The sequence below is a fragment of the Sardina pilchardus genome, chromosome 9 (assembly GCF_963854185.1).
Source record: "Sardina pilchardus chromosome 9, fSarPil1.1, whole genome shotgun sequence".
Taxonomy (NCBI): Eukaryota; Metazoa; Chordata; class Actinopteri; order Clupeiformes; family Clupeidae; genus Sardina; species Sardina pilchardus.
The window spans coordinates 7,075,294-7,095,907 of NC_085002.1; the positions used below are offsets into that span (position 1 = coordinate 7,075,294).

The 20,614-nt window shown below is 42.9% G+C and overlaps 3 protein-coding genes across 5 annotated transcripts in view; 1 reads left to right on the forward strand and 2 right to left on the reverse strand.

Moving 5' to 3' along the window:
- LOC134092557 (arf-GAP with GTPase, ANK repeat and PH domain-containing protein 1-like) overlaps positions 1-2,383 on the forward strand; it is a 33,661-nt gene extending 31,278 nt beyond the window's left edge. For all 3 annotated transcript variants that reach the window (XM_062545483.1, XM_062545484.1, XM_062545485.1), the window contains exon 18: positions 375-2,383. In XM_062545483.1, coding sequence (XP_062401467.1) covers positions 375-707 — 333 coding nt within the window. In that variant the 3' untranslated portion in view covers positions 708-2,383. The remainder of the gene's footprint in view (positions 1-374) is intronic.
- A 5,553-nt stretch (positions 2,384-7,936) lies between these two features.
- LOC134092215 (G-protein coupled receptor 182-like) lies at positions 7,937-10,409 on the reverse strand. Its single transcript, XM_062545013.1, has 2 exons — positions 10,083-10,409; positions 7,937-9,566 (listed from the first exon to the last, which is right to left on the reverse strand). Exon 2 carries the CDS (start codon positions 9,561-9,563, stop codon positions 8,466-8,468), a length of 1,098 nt encoding a protein of 365 aa, XP_062400997.1. The 5' UTR covers positions 9,564-9,566; positions 10,083-10,409; the 3' UTR covers positions 7,937-8,465.
- A 1,751-nt stretch (positions 10,410-12,160) lies between these two features.
- Positions 12,161-20,354, reverse strand: LOC134092094 (phosphatidylinositol 5-phosphate 4-kinase type-2 gamma-like). The gene is made up of 10 exons (XM_062544895.1): positions 19,913-20,354; positions 19,479-19,576; positions 17,576-17,672; positions 16,401-16,550; positions 15,419-15,565; positions 14,667-14,705; positions 14,385-14,498; positions 13,730-14,012; positions 13,187-13,290; positions 12,161-12,527 (listed from the first exon to the last, which is right to left on the reverse strand). The coding sequence occupies exons 1-10, from the start codon at positions 20,057-20,059 to the stop codon at positions 12,447-12,449; spliced, it is 1,260 nt and encodes a 419-aa protein (XP_062400879.1). The 5' UTR covers positions 20,060-20,354; the 3' UTR covers positions 12,161-12,446.
- Positions 20,355-20,614: the final 260 nt, after the last annotated feature.

Consider the following 20,614-nt stretch of genomic DNA (forward strand, 5'->3'; position numbering starts at 1 on the left):
TATAACCTTTACGAAGCCAATTTAATGGTAAACAAACTTGTATTAGCGGAATCATTCACCTAGCATAGCCATACGGTATAGCTGTAGCAAGTTGCTAGTGAGAGAACCAGCCATGCAACTTCACCTGAAACTGCATAGTGTACCTTTAAGTGCCTCAATCATGTGTCTCCCTCAGAGGTTTTGCACTGACCATTTAAAGTCCAATCTCACTCAATGGGTCTCTTCCCTTCCCCTTCTTCTTCTCTATCCTCCTCTCCTGTTCTCCTCCACTGCCCTCTTCTGCCTGCTATCTCCTCTGTCCACTCCACTTGTGCTCTTCTCTTCCATCTCTCTCTCTCTCTCTCACTCTCTCTGTGTCTCTCTGTCCTCTGCAGTATGGCAGTGACGTGAGGTGCCGTGATCCTCAGGGTCAGACGGCCCTGTGGTTGGCGCGTCGCGCCGGCAGCCAGGAGTGCGCGGACATCCTGCTGCAGTACGGCTGCCCCAACGAGAGCAGCGGCACGCCCTGCACCACCCCCACCGGCGCCTCCCTGGGCTCCCCCTGCTCCTCCTCTGGCGCTCCCCTCCCCGGCGGCAGCGGCATGGGTGGAGGTGCGGGTGGTGCCGGTGCCGGTGCTGGTGCCACCCCCACCCTCTCGAGCAAAACCAGCGCCGCCGCCGCTGCCGCCAGCCTGAGTAGGAGCAGCTCCCGAAGGGCCGTGTCCTAACTGCACTCAGCCGTGTGTGTGTGTGTGTGTGTGTGTGTGTGTGTGTGTGTGTGTGTGTGTGTGAGAGTGCAAGGTGTGAGTGAGAATGTCTGTGAGTGCATTTGTTGTGTGTTTGTTACAAGCTGGTTTGCATGCATGTGTTTCTATGTGTTTGTGTGCATTAGGGTGTGTGTGTGTGAGCGTGTGTGTGTGTGTGTGTGTGTGTGTGTGTGTGTGTGTGTGTGTGTGCGCGTGTGTGCGTGTGTGCGTGTGTGCGTGTGTGTGTGTGTGTGTGTGTAAAAAAAGTGTCTGTGTATGTGTGTAACTATATGTATGTGTGAACAAGTATGAAGGTGAGTGAGAGTGAAAGACAACAAATCTGTTTGTAGCATTGGTAGAGGAAAAAAGACAAAAATGAACAGGAATGGCTGCCAACATTGCAACCAGTGTGTTGCCACTGTGTCGGTGTAGGGGCCCACCTGTACTTAGTAGTGTCCAGACACCAGGCCAATGGTGTCTCTTTCTATCCCACACAAACAAACACACAATCATACTGTAGTGGAAAGGCAACAGACAACCTGTTTGTGAGCTCCTCAGCATAAGGCGACTTTGTGTGTGTGTGTGTGTGTGTGTGTGTGTGAGTGTGCACAGTTTGGCCTGTGTGTCTGTGTGTACGTGCACAAAAGCATAAATTCTACACCTTGGGACAGCAGGAAGGAGTGCAGCTTCACCTCTTCAGTTCTCCAACGAACCCCATAACCCCTCTCCCCCTGCACACACACACACACACACACACATACATGCACACCGACACGCACACGGACGGACACACACACACAAACTCACACACACACTGACACTCACAGTGTGTGGTGTATTTTAATGACTTTGCTTTGCCAGAGAGAGCAGGAGCAAGCTTGTCGGGCCAAGGGCCACTGCCCGCTGCCCGCTGCCTGTGGACTCTGGCCTGCCTCCAAAGCCAGTGCTCGAATGACCGCCAGTTGCCACAGCACTGGAGAACAAACCAGTCGGACAAAAGGGAACCTTTAATAATAAGAGAAACGGATCCGAGGACACATACAGGATGGACATCTGTTCCGGAATCCAGTCACCTCATCTCTGGTACTGGACTCCTCTGAGGAGAGGGACGGCGGGTTATGTTTTCCAAGGTCACCAGAATGGGGCAAGGTCACTGGTAACTTCTCTGCTGAGTCTTCAGGATGAAAAGGAGATGATGCGTCATGAAAATGATTCTGATGAGCTAACTGTATTTTTATGTGAAAAAAAATGGAAGTCATGCTAAAAGAATGAAGTAAGACAGCTTTACAAACTGTGAATGTAATGAAAGCATTCAAATGCTGAAAATGAATGAATTCTATTAGACACCAATGGGGACAATAGTAAGACTGAAAGCCCTTTCACAGAAATCTCAACACATGGAATGTCCATCTGCTGTCAATCAAAGCGGGAAAAACTGCTGAGTTGTGTTATTATATTCATACGATGGTACACTCATAGAAATAGTCTGCCAAAAAAAAAATAAAAAAAATCAATGTATGGAATTTTTACTTCAAAAAGAGCAGACAAATAATTGTACAGGATATTCAAAATGCTATGAAGAAAAAAAAAAAGATTGTTAGACTTCATTATATCACCGATGACGAATAGTGTTCCCATGTTTAAAAACTGTGACTGTATGTACTGGAATTTGTACAACTTGATTTCTTGTCTGTATAGGCATATACAGAGAGTACTACTAACTGTTTAGGAGTTTGCATCAGGTTATGAGTTTCATTTTTCTTTCAAAATAACAAAAACAAACAAAAAAAAGAATAATTCAAGCGTTGGGATACGCTGTTACTCATGAGGGACCACATGGAATTTCTGGGATGTATCTTAGCAACTTTGTGTTGTAGTTTATCAGTCAGTCACACTGCCAAGCTCTCCATGATGATAATGCAGAGAGAGAGAGAGAGGGAGAGAGAGTGAGAGAGAAAGAGAGAGAGAGACATGCCTTTGAGTGATTGAATGTATCTCTGAATCCCCCAATTTGAACGGGTTCCTATGTCTGTGTCACAAATCCGGGGACCATTGTGAATGTAAGCTACTTTGTGTTTGTAGTTTCTGATGAATACAAGTGTAATGAAGTTTGTGCCGGGGCACTAAAAGAACTAATAATGGATGTTTGTCACTGTTTAATCAGCGACTGCACCTGCAATATAGAGAGGTTTTATTTTGTGTTCTCACAAAATATTCACAATTATTGAGGTAATAATTAAGGTCACTATCAGTTTATCCTGTTATTGTAACAAGATTTCTGTTACATAAACATATGGTTGTATTTATGTTTTGAACTATTCTTGGCATAATAATTGAAATCTAAAAAAATGGTCATTAGAAATAACTACTATCAATTTATCCTGTTATTGACAAGAGGTTGTTCAGAAGGTTGATACATGAAAAAACATTCATGGTCATTTAAAAAAACATTAACAACCAGCCCTATTTTCGTGCTGTCAGAACAATAACGTGATCAGTATTTCTGAAAATGCACTGCAAGGTAAGCTTGCAGTTTAATCAAAGGAGGTCTTTGTTCTGGATATATTTACCGGAGTAAATAAGTGAAATATAACACACAATGACACCAAATGCAGTTGACTTCTAGCAGGAAAGCAGGCCCTGTGGTCATGAGGAGTTGTAAGCTGATAGGTCTTGAGGCCTCACCTTTACGCCTCAAAAGTGATGTCTGTTATCAACGTGAGCTTCTCATCAGTTTGTATGCCTGTACATCATGAGCCATGGACATTCTGCTGTCTCTCTTCCAGATCCATTTTCATGAGGAGTTATGTAATGGAGTTATTTTGCCCTCATTTTTTAAATGTGAAAACAGTGCAAAGCAAAGTAATACAAACAGATCAAAAGACAACTCATGAACATGAATAAATCTTTTATAAAATGTTTGGTGGTTGTTTTGACTTGCATGTTGGTGATCAAACTGTCCTGTTTGTCAATTCACCTGTCTGCGTTTCTGTTGTCTGTGTATCATATGTCACCATGATCTCTTTCAAAATATGCTTTTTTACAATAAACCTTTCAAACAGAAATCAGAAATAGAACAGTTGTATTGCAATGAAGTTTAAACTGAATGCAATAATGTGCCAATTCTCAAAGACAAATACTAGATTTTGTCCTTCCATATTTTCTTTCTACCTGTGCACTTTTTTTTACACTAATTATTTTATCTACCTGGCTGGATCTAGCTGGTTTACTAAATGGTTGGATCAAATACTTGGCTCGACTTTCACCAAAATAGTCTAGATCAGAGCCATAGAAAGGGAGAGTTGCGACACTCTCTGATGTTACCACCACATGCCCCCAAAAAACTGCTGAATGGCTGGATTGCAACCATCTGGATTTAAGAGAGTAATCAATTAACTCATTGACCAAGAGATTGGTTGTTTGAAGTTCCAAAACTCCCATAACCTGTAAACTGGGAAGGGAAAGTGCTGCTATTGTTTTACACTGTCTCTCATGGGAGTGTCGCCACTCTGTTTTCTCTACTGCTCTGGTATAGATGTAGACCTTTTTCACAGCCGCCATTTTGACATGTAATAGTAGGGCAAGCACAGGTGTTACTAATTGCACCAATTAAGTCAGAATCAGAACCGTAATTAAATGTAATTTGTAACACCTGGACCTGCCCGACATTTCAGGTCAAAATGGCGGCTGTTAAAAAGCTCCATTGGTCGTCGAACAAGATAGCTAATGTGAATCCTGAATTGTGAGATGAACCGAGCCCATTAGAATCAGCAGTCATTTTTGATGGCGCAAAGTAGGTAGAGCCTGGCTGGCAAGGTCTCTGGCCAGGGTGCTGAAATGCCTTGCAGGGATTGTGTGAGTCAGAGTCAACTGCATTGGCAGGAGTCATGCAGGATCCAAGAAAAAGTGAACTGTGTAAAAGTTCACTTATTCATCATTATCTATTTTATATACAGTATGCAGGTAAGACAGCCTTTTGAAGGCACTTCATTGTTGTATGTACGGCTCTTGTAGTGGTCATAGACATCTATAAACTTAGACAGACATATACAGTACATAATAGACATATAGGCCTACATAACATAAATAGAATTGTGATTACAGTAACACATGTATATTTATTGAAGTAGAAATATGAATAATACTCTGAATAGAAATATATTTAGGCCTATAATGAAAATAAGAATTATAATGTGTGCCTACTGCCTCGTTTACGGCCTGGTCAGAGGCTTGGTCAGTCTTCAACAGGTGAAATATAACTCATGTTTAAAATGTAACAATGCCAATATCTCTCAGGGTTGATGTCATTCACTTGGTCATCCCTCCTCTGGGTTTTCTTTGCCTCGTTCATCCCTCTGAGCCTCTCTACCTTCCTGGCCGTCTTCTCGGCCTTAGCAAGAGCTTTCAGCTGTTTTATCCTCTCAGCATCCCTGACCTTCCTCTCCAGCTCCACAAGCTGCTTCAGATCCAGCTGACCTGCTTTCATGTCTCTACAGGTAGGCCTACCTCTACTGAAAGCATCCTGAAGAGGGGAAAAACACACACACACACACACATATATATATACTGTATATATATATATATATATATATATATATATATATATATACAGTATATATATATACTGTATAAAATCAATTTATGTGTTTTTCCCCCTTTTCAGGATGCTTTCAGTAGATGTACCTCTAGAGACATGAAAGCAGATCAGCTATACATGTATATATACTGTAATATCTTACAGATATGGGAGGTTTTCAAACATTTATAAGGCAAGTCAATCTCACGGTTGTGTTGGGGAGTACCTGAGGAGCAACATCAGCGTTTGGCCTGGCGTTTCTTGAAGCACCAGCCCTTTCTGTATTTTCTGCTCAGGGCAGTTCCACCCAGTAGTGATCATTCAGGGCACTAGTTCAAGTTTATGTACACAGTGGTCATTCAAGGTGCTATTTTATATGCTTACTCCATACACTTTGTGGCATTAATTCATGCTCACTGTTGTGTAGGCCTAATGTTATCAGTGGAAGCAAGCAGTCATATCTCACCAAAAGTGTAGCTGGCTGGCTCCTGGGCTCCGCTCAAGGATCTTTGATTCAAACTGAGACGAAGGCACACGGCAGGTAAGGCAACTGACCCAAAGATCCTTAGGCTACGTACGCTTGCGCCTTTCGCTCCGCTTCAGCCCTCTCTGACTAAACAGCTTTTTGATTGTGGGTTAAACACACAATGCAACTTGGGAATTCAGAGTTCCAGGGTCTGGATTTTCCAGGCTAAATTTGACCTTCTCAAATTAAAAAATTGCGATGACGATAAGTCTAAGGATATGGGTCATTACATTCACATTCAAGCCTTTGGGAAAAAAATATGAAAGCAAAAAACAAGTTAAAAAATATGCATTCACTGATGCTGATGTAGTTCTAGCCTATTTTACAAAAAAGCTGTGTATACTGTAGGCAACGTTGCCACACAACGAAGTTAATGAACTGGAAGTAATGCCTTTTTAATGCTGCTACAAGGCAATGGAAGTAGATCTATTGCTCCCCCTTTCTAGCCACACTTCTTTGTATTCAAGTTCAGTGATGAAACGTGGGTCATTCCTAATTCCTAAAATAATTGTTTATCTCTCTTGGCATTTAACCCACCATGCTGCCAACCCAGTCTTAAGAGATTCGTTTAAAAATCGTGTCATTTTATAAATCTGCGTTGAATTGATAATCAATGACTGGATAAAGCCAAAACCTTGCCCTCTGCATCCTGGGCTCCAGGCTTTGGTTGATTATGGTGCTGAAACCCCCTCACGGTGCAATGTGGGTCAGTCGATAGGTGTCCCTGACAGTAACTGAGCTAATTGAGTTTGCCAAGCCAGCCTTTGTGGATTAAATGTCAACATGCATATTTGTCTTGGAGGGTCTCAATGAGTATTTTTCCCCTTAGAATTCATTGGAAGAGAGAGAGAGAAAGAGAGAGAGAGAGAGAGAGAGAGAGAGATGCAGCCATTGCTCTCTAAATACATTTAGGGTAAAAGGGTCTATGAAATTATAGATTGCTGAAATACTTTTTGTAGACTATTAAATATTCACAGAGAAATGAGCTATCATGTTGTTAGGTATGAGTTGTTCAGTCACTCTTTGGATTGAAAAATAAACCCCTTAGAGTTTGCACCTGCAGCTTGTCTGAGTATTTGCATTAGAAGTAGGCTACTACTTACAACTCCTCACTGTAAAGCAGGTTGTGGGCTGTTGATGACATGGTTTGGCTATGGGTCTTACAATCTCACATAATCTCTCACAATTGTTTCATCCATTTCTAACTAAATATAACAATGCTGATGTAATCCAAAGTATTCAGAATATGTTATTTACTTTGAGTAATCTATGGGAATACATCAGAAAATAAATGTAAGGACATGGATTCTGTAATCTAGTGGAATATATTTTAAAAGTAATCTAACGCTGACCATACACTACTGAATGCCTAAAGTTCTTTCAGGATGAATAAAGTAACTCTATCTTTTGAAAACTATACCCTTCCTGATCTGGCCCAAACGTGGTCCTCACTGCACAAACCTGCTATACACCACAAGATTTTTGCCAGCTGTCATACTGGTGACACAGTAGTGCTACACATACAAGAAGTGAAGGAGTTTAATTACATTTTCATTTGTGCTCATTTGGCATATGGTTATATCCAAAGTGTTTTTTTTTTTCTTTTTTTATCAACACAGAAAAGAAAGTGCAAGCTTCATCACAAACGGCCACATAGTTGTGAGGGCATTGGAGGAAGACATGACCCAGTACATGTCTGACACAGCTAAAGAGCAGGAAACAGTTCCTTCCTGAAAGCATTACCACTCTTTTGGGGCACAAGACTCCAAACATGCTCTTTTGTGTCCCCATGTCCTAAATGGCAAGACTACTACTGACCTGACTTTCATCACCTTTAATTACATATCTGATTTGGTTTCCTTTCAGATTTCCTGTGCTGTGTGTTGTTGGGAGTATTTTGTTGCATATATTACAGTGCTCAACGGTAATATAACATTACAATTGCAGTTGGGACTGCATGGAACTGAGAAAATTAGGAAACTGACAAGAAGAAAAGTTATACTAAGACTAGGTCAGGGTTGTCCAAGCCTGGTGATGGTGTTTTAGGCCCCCATCGTCGACTTCAAGGCAGCCCTGCCACCCAACCCTAACCCTAACCCTAACCCTAACCCTAGTGCCTTCCAGGCAGTGCTGCCTTGTCGACAATCGACAGTGGGGGCCCAAATGACATCCAAGAAAAATAATTGTTTTTGTTTTTGATATAATGTACAGTATAGAGTGAAAGGCAAAATGATAGGACAATATATTTCAAACAAATAGGAAAATAAAGTGATATCATTACAGATAAAAAAGGCCAGATTACAACCGACCATTAAACTAGTGTATTCAGCTAGTAGTCTGTAGTCTGTCTAAACATAAGGAAGTGTTACCTATCTATTTGATTTTGCAAAATCTTATGACCAAGACAAAATAGTAGCCTACACTGAAAGGTCAGGCAACAGAGACACCGGTAACAGAGACCTGATTGCTATCACAATAGCATTCAACTGGAAATATGTTAACATGTTGAATTAGTGGATAATGAAGACTAAATAGATTCTCTAAATTGATCTCACATTACATGTTCTTGCTTGTCTGTTTTTTTCAAGCACTAATTTGCTTTTCTTTCAACTCCTTGCTTGTTAACCTTGTTAGAACTCTAGGAGGCCATGTCTGACTGACTGGTGCTAGCATTGCTCGTCTTTCTCACGCTAGCGTTTTGAGGCTTGTATTTTCCTTCGCCGTCTACATCGTCCTCCACATGGATCGGCGTCGCCTCCTTTCTGACGCAGCGAGCCACCGCTCTCCAGAGGCTTCTACGGAAGCTGGGGCTCAAGAAGTTGTAGAGGACCGGGTTGGCGATGTAGTGGAGGTGGGTGAAGGAAAACAGCACGTTGAGGGAAAAGTATATTGAGTTTGTGGAGTCACAGTTTAGTATAAGTGGGTTAAGGTCGTCCACCATTATTAGAAGATTGACCAGGTGATATGGTAGCCAGCACACAACGAATGCGACTGAGTAGAAGTGAAACATGTTTGTGTTGAGGTTGTAGGATGTCTGAAGCTCCGGCGACTTCTTCAGGGTCTGCACGGTGAGCCAGTTGCAGGTGATGATGATACCCCCGGGGATCAGAAACTGGAAGATCATGGAGGTCATGGTGATGACCACCACCCAGGCGACGTAGTCCTTCTCGGGCGCGAGATAGCAGCCGGGCGAGTGGTACTCTACCAGCTGGACGTTGGACACCAGCAGCGGCGTCAGCAGCAAGGCGAAGGTCCAGAACCCGGCGCAGATGAGCAGCCGACGCTGCTTCTCCGCCGGGCCCCACTGCCTCGGAGGCCTCGCCGACGCCGTGCCGCCGCTGGCCCGGGCGAGCGCCAGGTAGCGCTCCACCGACATGTACGCCAGGAAGAAGGAGGTGCTGTAGTAGTTGAACTCGTAGATGAAGGTGGTGAAGCGGCAGAGGAACTGGCCCCACACCCACACGTAGTCCAGCATGACCTCCAGCAGGAAGATGGGCATCATGGTCATCACCATCAGGTGCGAGATGCAGATGTTGAGCGTGCAGAAGACGTCGGTGCTGCGCGAGTGCCGCCTCTGCCAGTTGACCCACACCACCACGCTGTTGACCAGCAGGCCCACCGTGAAGGCGACGAGGTAGACGAAGAACAGGACAATGCGCCGGGCCTTGTAGTCCAGCTCCACCGAGCAGTGGAAGAAGACGTCCCAAATAGTGTCATTGCTGTCAAACTCAAACATCGTCTGATTTGAAAAAACAAATTAGATACACTTAATATAGTTGCCAACTCAAACTTTAAATTAAACATTGAATTATTGTCATGTTTGTATTTTTGCAAAAGAAGAGTGCCTTGGATCTTCTTTTTTTCTCTCAAGTTAAATAAGTCCAATAGGCAAATAACAGTCAGTGAAGATTCAAGTCCTTTCTAGCTCAAACATTTACAACGGAATAATAAACCATCATTTTCAATTCTAAAGTTAGAAAACATTACTGGTCACACTATATTAAAGTAACAATATATCACAGTTCTACCATTACAAATACTATAGTATTTTTCAGTGAGTAGTAGCACATTAATAAACCTGATCTTACATTTGCACATCAGCACAAATGCAGTGTATCGCTATCCATTTCATGCACTAGGTATTTAGTGCACTGTACCTGACTGTATAGCTGCAATATAGCGTAAAGTCATGCTGTCATAGAGTTTTTCCAAAGTGTAAAGCAATATTCTTATTATCATTATCACTCTTACTTACCAGCTTTTGACACTGTGATTTCTCTGTGAGGAAAAATATGTAGAGTTCAGAGATCTTCTAATGATCTACTGGCCAATTCTATGGGTATTTATACTCATAAATTCTATGCCTTTCTAACGTTTCTGAGGATTCCTCTTTGTGCTCTATGCAGTATTTTTGATGATAGTGTTCTCTCGTTGTCTTCTGAAAACCTCCTTGTCGATAATTCTAAGTCGGCTGTTCCATGAAGCGTCGTTTGTATCCTCTCATGCCTCATGCATGTGTGGCAAAGGTGAGAGGAGCAGAGTGGCTGACCAGGGAAGCTCACTGGTTGATTGTGCGACTGGGAGGACGTGGCTCAGGATGTGAGGGCTCTTTGGGGAAGACTGTGTCGACCAGGCAAGAAGGAAATGATTTGGGGGTGGGGTGGGGTCTTGTGACATTGTTTGAAATATTGTGACACTGTCCAACTACCAAAAAGCAAAAGTGGTTCCAATACCAAAATTGGGAAGGAGATATTGTTGTGAACCACTATATTAGGCCTATAAACTACAACAAACCAGAAACAATAGCATTATGTACAGTATATATAGGTATATAACCATAACCTTCAGCGTTCAACTTTACTTTGGACTTTTTACACCGGAATGTTAGAGTAATACATTTCTGATGCTTCAGGCAAACTGAGATGGTTTTATTTTGACATTCAATTTCAGACATCTTAAAACATTCCATAAATCCTCTATACATTATAAATACATCTGATAAAGACATGACACTCATAACCACACTGTAAGCAAAGGCACAGGCATCACCTGAATCTTATTCCAGCTTCACGCTAGCTCCTGACATACAGTACAGGCCAAACGTTTGGACACACCTTCTCATTCAATGAGTTTCCTTTATTTTCATGACTATTGACATTGTAGACTCACACTGAAGGCATCAAACTATGAATTAACACATGTGGAAAACAAAAAAGTGTAAAACAACGGAAAATATGCCTTATATTCTAGTTTTTTCAAAGTAGCCACCTTTGCTCTGATTACTGCTTTGCACACACTCTGCATTCTCTGGATGAGCTTCAAGACGTAGTCACCTGAAATGGTTTTCACTTCACATGTGTGCCCTGTCAGGTTTAATAAGTGTGATTTATTGCCTTATAAATGGGGTTGGGAATCAGTTGTGTTGTGCAGAAGTCAGGGGTGATAGACAGCTGATAGTCCTACTGAATAGACTGTTAGAATTTGTATTATGGCAAGAAAAAAAGCAGCTAAGTAAAGAAAAACGAGAAACCATCATTACTTTAAGAAATGAAGGCCAGTCAGTCCAAAAAAATGGGAAAACTTTGAAAGTGTCCCCAAGTGCAGTCGCAAAAACCATCAAGCGCTACAAAGAAACTGGCCGTCCCAGGAAAGGAAGACCAAGAGTCACCTCTGCTGCGGAGGATAAGTTCATCCGAGTCAACAGCCTCAGAAATCGCGCGTTAACAGCAGCTCAGATTAGAGACCAGGTCAATGCCACACAGTTCTAGCAGCAGACACATCTCTAGAACAACTGTTAAGACGAGACTGCCTGAATCAGGCCTTCATGGTAGAATAGCTGCAAGGAAACCACTGCTAAGGACAGGCAACAAGCAGAAGAGACTTGTTTGGGCTAAAGAACGCAAGGAATGGACATTAGACCAGTGGAAATCTGTGCTTTGGTCTGATGAGTCAAAATCGGAGACCTTTGGTTCCAACCACCGTGTGGACTGCAGAGTGAAGGCAAAAGGGCCAACAAGTGCTAAGCATCTCTGGGAACTCCTTCAAGACTGTTGGAAGACCATTTCAGGTGACTCTTGAAGCTCATCAAGAGAATGCCAAGAGTGTGCGAAGCAGTATTAAAAGCAAAAGGTGGCTACTTTGAAGAACCTAAAATATAAGACATATTTTCAGTTGTTTCACACTTTTTTGTTAAGTATATAATTCCACATGTGTTAGTTCATAATTCTAATGCCTTCGGTATGAATCTACAATTTTCATAGTCATATAGTATGAAAATAAAGAAGGGGTGTCCGAATGAGAAGGTGTGTCCAAACTTTTGGCCTGTACTGTAAGCTCTTGGGCCATTGACATTGACATCACGTTACTCTAACCCTTAAACACGTGTCTAGTGTCTTAATCATACATCACAGGTGTGGCTTTATAATGTAGACTTTAACAACTATAAACATCATGTGAATTATATTAAAGTTTAAAACATCAATTGCACTTCATGCAAAGCGTTCAGTGAAATATGACAATACAGTGGATGAATCACACAATGTTATGCAATGCATTCATTTTCTGTCAATAAATAGAGTGATTGTTGTAGAAGGCAAACTGGAGTGTGTGATAATAGGACTCAGGCGAAAATGTTGGCGATGAATTCCCGGAAGCGTTTGGCATACTGCTCAGGGTGGACCGTGGAGATCTCTGCCCCAGCCTAAACATGACAAGAATAAGACATAAAAAAAAACATTTACTATACCATGCCCTAATATGCAAGCTAGCCTTTCCTATCCAATCCAATCCTATCCTATTCAATACTATATCCAATACTATATTATCGGCCTACCACAATTATGCTATGCTATGCTATGCTATACGCTGTGATATGTGATGATTTGCATACCGTAATTTCCTCACTATAAGCCGCGGCTTATACATTGATTTTGCCAAATTTCTTACACTATGAGGTTAATACAGGGGGGCAATTAATATAGTGTTAATATAGTTTTGTTTCTTTTAACTTGCATAAAACACTGTCCTTGCGGCTTATACACAATGCGGCTTATATGTGGGAAATTACTGTACAGTATCATATTTCTGAATATAATTCCATCTCTGATAATGTTGTTAAGTACAGTATAGGTATGTATTTCTGAATATAATTTCATCTCTGATCATGTTGGTGAGTATAGGTATTCATTTCTGAATATAATTCCATCTCTGATCATGTTGGTGAGTAGGTATTTATTTCTGAATATAACTCCATCTCTGATCATGTTGAGCGGGTAAAGACTGCTGATCTGCTGTGGAACATTTTCTGTGTGGAGTTGAGTCATAGCTGTTGATGTTAGTGAAGTGAAGCACTGTGCCTACCCCGTGTTTGACTGTTTTTGCAGCATGCGCTGCTTTCTTCTTGGTGTCATACTGCGTCAGCACATCAATCAGACCCATGAAGTAGACCTCCCGCTGAGGAGCACCTGAACATTTGAGAAAAATAGAGAGGTAAATAGATAAATAAACAGATACCTACATACAATTAGTATTTATATTAGTATCAGTATTATAACTGATAAGAAAGAGATCAATCCAGGCACTCCAAAAATGGTGAGGGGCGACAGAGGGATAGAGATAAATCCTTCATCAGACCTCTGTATTATGTCGAAACATGTTGGCTTTTTAATATGAAGTATAGCCAGTTACAAAAAAAGGCTTTTCAAATGTATTCATAGCCCCTCCTTGCTTTTTGGAGTGCCTGGATTGATCTCTTTTTTTTTAACATGGACTGATCCCCCTTACCTACTGTAGGAGCACATCAGATACTGTATATTTGAATACAGTTGAAGATAACAACTCGAGCTACCAGCCTTCTGTTCTGTTGTACTATAACTCCTTAAAAACAAAGTGTCACTCACTCACCCACATCACTCTGAATGGCGTACACGTCTACGTAGGGGTCGAACTCCCCAGGGCCGAAGGGCTTGAAGGAGTTCATGTACCCGGCGATGCCCTCAGGGGAGGCGCCGTAGGAGCCGCTCGTTGGGTGTGGTTGTCCAGGGGCGGCCTGGGGAATCCCGTTCTGCGCCTCCTCTCCCTCCTCAAAGGAGGATTCCTCCTGTTCCTCCTCCTCTCGCTCGTGCCGCTCCACGTCATGGATCCCCAGAAGCAGGCTGTAGTCCATAATCCTTAACCGCACCAGGAACTACACACACACACACACACACACACACACACACACACACACACACACTGTACAGTCACTGACAATATTCACACACATAAACACATTTGTATGAATTTGCTAAAACACATGTACTGTATACACACGCACACACACACACACACACACACACACACACACACACACACACACACACACACACACACGCACACACACACACACACACAGTCACACACACACAAATAAATAGATTTAAGCACAAGCATACACACACAAATGCACACACACACACACACACACACACACACACACACACACATACACACACACACACACACACACAGCGAACAAGAAGCAGCCTATGCTATGCCTGTCTGCTGCAGAGCCCCTCACCTCTACATCTCTGTTGAGCTTCTCCATGATCTTCTCCTTCTGCTCCTCACTCACAAACACCTTCTGCATGTTGTTACGGAAATCCACATCTTTGTATGTGGGAAGCTCTTTCACCTTCGTACAGTAAGAGGGAATCAAGACGCAACATTATGCAGGACTGTACCAAGACTCTTTGATTACACAGCATGATTCAGCTGTTGATGGTGTAATTATGCTGTGTTAGGGTTAGTGTTAGGGAAGTTCATACTGTAAGTTCCCTTTTGATGACAACGGAACTCGTACCTTCTCCTTATCGCTTGCTTCACGTGACACCAGTGAGCCCTTCAAAAGATAAGTGATCTTTTATTAGCACAGCTGAGAATCTCCTGATCTACTTAAAGCTGTTGAGGTGCAGAGCTTAGTCGATGCTAAACAAAATGAACATAAAACATAAAATGATTCCCTGTTTAATCCTGGTAAGGAAATCCTGGTTGCTTTGGTCAACATGAGGGGATGCACCACTATGCTGCGTTTTACTCTCTCGACACCATCATGCCCCCTAGTGTTCAAAATAGACTTCACATGTGATCATCCTTTAGGCCGGTCAAAAGAACGACCATGAGAGTGCAGTCACAGCTGAACTTTTAACTTCTGAATGGTCCGTCCACTTGTCATGACACCATACACTTGAGTCGGCACACATGACTGATTGCACAATTACACCTCCATTATCCAGCTGGCACCATGATTCCATGTTGATACAGGTTTAAACCAGACCACTGCATCTTTAAAGCATGCCTGGCACGCCACTGCACTCCAGTGACCTCCCATTTGATCTGTCTATTTATTTACAGCATTTGATTGATTATTCACGGTGTCTGTTTGCACAAGTGTATTGACTGTGTCTAATGGACCATAATGGCTCGTCTTTGCCTGTGGTTCTAAGCAAATACATATTTGTGCTTCTCAGTGTGTGTGTGTGTGTGAGACTGTCCGTCTGTCTGTCTGTTTGACTGTCAAACATGGCAACCCCACGCCCAGTTGTCCAACAGTACCTTGAGGTCGTACTTGCGGTGCACGAGGAGCCTGTGGCTGAACATGTTCCTCATGACCATGAGGTAGGTGTCCTCGCTCTCCACCGTGATGCGGTACAGGCCCAGGAACTGGGGGAGCAGCGTGCTGCCATGGCACGTCACTATGTGCTGAGAGATGGCGAGTGGGGAGGGGAGGACAGAGAAGAATCATCACTTTCTTGGTTCTTATTCTTTTTTATATATAAAAATAGCAATCTGCTCTGAGATCTTTTAACATTTTCAAAAACATTTCCAAACATGGAAACCCTAAAGTTAGAGTTCTCTTCACAATCTGTTGTAACCTTCTGTGGATCAGCATTGAACCCCGCCATGTGCACGTTTACAACAACTAAGATGCTCTCTTTCCAGGAGTATTCTATTCATAGAGGAAAGGTTGTCTGTTGTCTGTATAGTTGAAATCCCTAGTTATGTCCCCAATATCCTTATTTTGTGGGAGAGCATATGTTGTTCTGCAAACATCGTTTGTAAACACTTGATCACTGACAGAAGAGGTGTGGCATACCCTTTATATTATCTGACTGGAAGAGTGACAGTTGAAAAGACAAACAGACTTAAAATAAGCTTCCTGGTCAGATAACACAGACAAGGTGTCATATTGCAACCAATGGTGAGGTTCTTGGTTACAGACTGTGTGCATATCTGTAGGGGTAAGTAGGTGGGGTGTTGTCAGTCCCTGACTTCTCATTTCAGATGTGTTCCTGGTTTTGGAAACAGGAAGTTGGTCTGAATGAATGGCTCAGGTATTTAGGTGTACAGTAGAATTGGCCTACAGGTAGATCAGCAGATCATAATGAACAACATGCCAGATCTACACCCAACGCCTTTTTAAGGCTGCTAAGTCAGTTACATGAGGCTGCATGGGATACATGACAGAGGCTCGCTCTGGGTAAGCTGGGTTCTCCCCAGGCCATGATGTGTGCAGTACTGGGGGCTGGTGGCCCACCTCGTGGTACTGGGAGAGGATGTTGAGCATGTCCTCCACCTCCTCGCTGGAGATCTGCTTGACGATGAGCGTGCGGTCGTAGGAGGAGAGCAGCAGACCCTCCTCCTGTGAGTCGGCATCCTGCACCGGGGGGCTGCGCACCAGGGAGGCCTGCAGGAACGCCACAGAAAAGCACAAGAGCTGATCCCTTTGGCACTGCACACACACACACACACACACACACAGTCACACACACACACACACACACACACACACACACACACACACACACACACACACACACACACACACACAGACACACACACACACACACACACACACACACACACACACACACACACACACGCACACTCACACTCACATTAAGAGATCTTATGTGCAGTCATGTCTCTCCAGAGAACAAGAAGTCAAATATAAAGCAGGGTTGAGGCAAGGAGCACAGCTGGGATACAGAGACGGAGGCCATATTGGATGACGAACGGAATACAGTACAACAAAAATATTATAACACTTTTGTGTACAAAAGACTAAAGATGCTGTACATGTTGACATAAAGGAAAGCTCTAGCAATTTCATATTTCCTCTTTTTCATTTTTTGTCGAGGTCACCGAGTCCTGTCAGTAAGAAAAAAAAAAACAGGAGAGCAGCCAGGCAGCTCCAGTGCTACACTCTGGGGGCATTTGGTCATGCCAACAGTACTCAGAGACCTGGCGAAACAGAGATCTATGTGAAAAGCATAAACACATGTCTGTCCGCCTCATAGTCCTCATTATTGTAGTACATGAGGTCATCTTTAAAGCCCTGTTCCAATACGGACTACGGAGTACACAGGCTCTAAAAGCAGATTTCTAGAGAGCATGTCCAGAAAGAGAGTCGTTGGCTGCCCTTGTGAATATGCAAATGGCCATTCAAATGATGCTGGGTGGGTCTCAGGACAATCCTGTTTTTAAACAGTAACAGCCGTTGGTCGCATACATACTGTACTTCCCCATCATGGCTGCTACAGTGTCAATACTTCAGTCAGTCAGTACAGCATGAACCATCAACATGTGTGTGTGTGTGTGTGTGTGTGTGTGTGTGTGTGTGTGTGTATGTGTGTGTGTGTGTGTGTGTGTGTGTGTGTGTGCGCAGTAAGCTACGGAAAAAAAGAAAACAGACGGATGGCGTGTTCACACCTGGTAGTCCAGATCTTCGATGCCAAATCGCTCACGGAGGTTTCGAAATACCTGCGGGCAGTATTCCTTGAACTTGAAGTGGCCGGGGAGATTTTCCCTGTAGAGAGAATAAGAAGAATAATGCTATTTATAAAGTCATTTCATAATATTACGTCCTGTTGTTCCTGGTTTGTTGAGCAAGCCGGAAACCAGGGCCATGGATCATTATCTATGGAGCAAAAACATTCATGCGTATCTATGCAACGCAATGCGTGTCAATATAATAATAGAAGATGTAATGGATAAATGCATTTGATAAATGAAATGTCATGAGTGCAACAGTGCAGGTTATATAATAGGGACAAAGAAACAGTGTCCATCTTGACTGGGTGGATGTGTAAGCAGTACAGAATGTTGATTCACTCTCCTTGTGTTAAATCCAGGATTATACTGAGCCATTACAGAGTGGCAGAAAATCAGTTGAATGCGTTAAATGATCAATATTATGTGCCACACATTATCCACTTTGCCATCAGTAACAACACAGTCAACTACCTACAAGAATAGCGCACCCATTCAGGAGTTCAATCTGAGGAAACCCTAGTACACCGGAGGGTTCCAGTGTTGCAACCTTGTGGTTTGGACAGTATGAAATCCCCCAAAAGGTCTTTTGGCAAGACCTAAATACCAGACCAGATTAAAGGATTGAAGAAATCCCATGCGAGCCACAGAAATCTCTTGCCCATGCAATGAAACAAAGAATAACAACACTAGTTGTGGCTTCACTCCTGATTAATTGATTGCTTACTTAATACTCTCTTCATCACATACATACTGTACACACAAACACACACACACACACACACACACACACACACACGCACACACTGCTCACCTTTTCAAAACCATACTCACAATATACATTTCTCTCAATGTCTGTATATATATCTCCTTCTCTCTCTCTCTCTCTCTCTCACACACACACACACACACTCACACACACACACACACACACACACACACACACACACACACACACACACACACACACACACACACACACAAGAGCTTTCCACATTCCTTTCAGTGGACATGTGTCATCGGTGGTCTAATTGTCCCATTCCTCTCTCTCTCTCTCTCTCTCTCTCTCTCTCTCCCCTTCTTTCTGTTGCCCTCCTTTCTACCGAAGTGTCCTGTGTTTGTGTGAAGTCTAACCTGACACTGAGTAACCTCGCCCTGTTCTGCCTCTCTCTGCTCCAAGGCTGCCTCAGACTCTCTCAGGAGCTCTCTCCACCGTTGTGTGGAAACTTGGAAGAGTAACGTTTTAAATACCTGGAATTGCTATTTTTACATTATAAAGAATGATCATGTGTGTGGCCATAGAATTCTGCACTTTTTTCCCCCTTATATCATCCTCAGGCATCTTGCAAAGCCTAAGTTGGGTTTACATAATATCACAAAAGAGGCTACTGGCTACATATTATTGCTTCACGGAGAAACAAGAGATCATAACACAAATAAAATGTGTCGAAATGCATGTGCAATATTGCTTGACGTCCATCCTGGGCATCAGAATCTATTTTCAGAGAAAGTCAGTTAATTCCAGTAAAACATCAGACCCAACTCTTACTCTACTTTGCTATCTCTAGACTCTTTCCCGTTTCCTGTTGCTGTACAGTCACGAAAAGAGGTGTTGTGTCTAGTGTAGAACCTGTAAATCCTTTTTGGGAAAAGATAAAGATCAATGTAATGTAGACACCTAGGTCTCTGAGGGAATAACGTTTTGTTGCAAGCTTGGTACAGTAGGTTATTATGCTTAAAAAGGTATCTCATTTCTCAATTGAATGAAGGTAGGAGTTCTATCACTGTAACTTTGAACACGGCATGTTCCTGTGATGGTCTGACAGATCTGAGAGAGGCTCACTTGTTAAAGAGATGGTTGTTCACTTTGATCTTGGTGTTGGCTTTGAAGTCATCTGGCAGTAACATGACAGGAACAGGTATCTGAGACAGGTCATTTATCTGCAGGGAGTGGACACAGTGTAAACACACACAGGCATAGCTGGACAAAGATGGACACAGAGTCATACACATATACAAGCACATAGAGACGCTCATGCTGCAATGTACAGGCATATTGATATGGACAAGTGCACTTGAGGTCAGGCTCACAAAATATATGACACAAATGACACACACACACACACACACACACACACACGCACACACACACACTAGCCTATACACTACATGTACAAATCTAAATTTGATTACTACCATCATCACTATCACCATCACCATCGTCATCATCAACTTATCATCTCGACATCAGTAAGTCCACAGAGGACGTCCACGTACCGCGTGATTGACGCCCCACATGAAAACGCTCAGAACAGGATTGCTTGCCCGGAAGACCTCCACCTTCTGATGCACAAAATGCTTCTTTTTGCTTTTAGTTCGAGCGAGCTTCACCACGGGTCCACCAGACTTACCAGGAGAGGACATTTTCGTGCTGATTTAACCCGATATCGGAACTTCTCTTTGTCCGATACAGAAGTCTAGCGCCCACCTGTCTCCGTCTGTAGCGTGCGCAACAACAACCAGGTGAACGTTTCCTTTTGCGCGTGCCTCCCTATCGACCACTTGTAGCGATTTTCCAGTTTGACATGATGTAAACTTAGCTTACCTAAACTTTGAGTGTGCTCGATTACGTTCTCAAGCTTTTTCTCATTAATGGACTATGAATACCACTAAATTCCAGCTGTTCCATCACCATCCAAAAACCAAAACACTTGCAGTCACTGCCAGCTAATTTGCCAAATGACGTCAGTGCCAAAGCGCGTTGAGAGGGACTGGCCAAAAGTTCACTACATGGCCTAGTTTGACTGGCCAATGGTGTCAATAACGTAATATGAATGGACCTTCACCAATTCCCTGACTGAGTTCGCGTCATCGTCACATTAGATCGTTTGAGCAGAGTTTCAGTTTATTACCCATAAGCCTTTGGAATGACAATTTGTGATGGGTAATGTCAGCGGTCAGTTGATTTTCATGTGACCT

What these genes read in the sequence shown, in the direction of transcription:
- LOC134092215 (XM_062545013.1), bottom strand. Translation starts at nt 9,563, where the DNA reads ATGTTTGAGTTTGACAGCAATGACACTATTTGGGACGTCTTCTTCCAC.
- LOC134092094 (XM_062544895.1), bottom strand. Translation starts at nt 20,059, where the DNA reads ATGTCCTCTCCTGGTAAGTCTGGTGGACCCGTGGTGAAGCTCGCTCGA. An exon ending in AACAACCATCTCTTTAACAA is followed by an intron (nt 17,673 to 19,478) that starts GTGAGCCTCTCT and finishes TTCTCTCTACAG; the next exon opens with GGAAAATCTCCCCGGCCACT. An exon ending in TCGAAGATCTGGACTACCAG is followed by an intron (nt 16,551 to 17,575) that starts GTGTGAACACGC and finishes GCGTTCCTGCAG; the next exon opens with GCCTCCCTGGTGCGCAGCCC.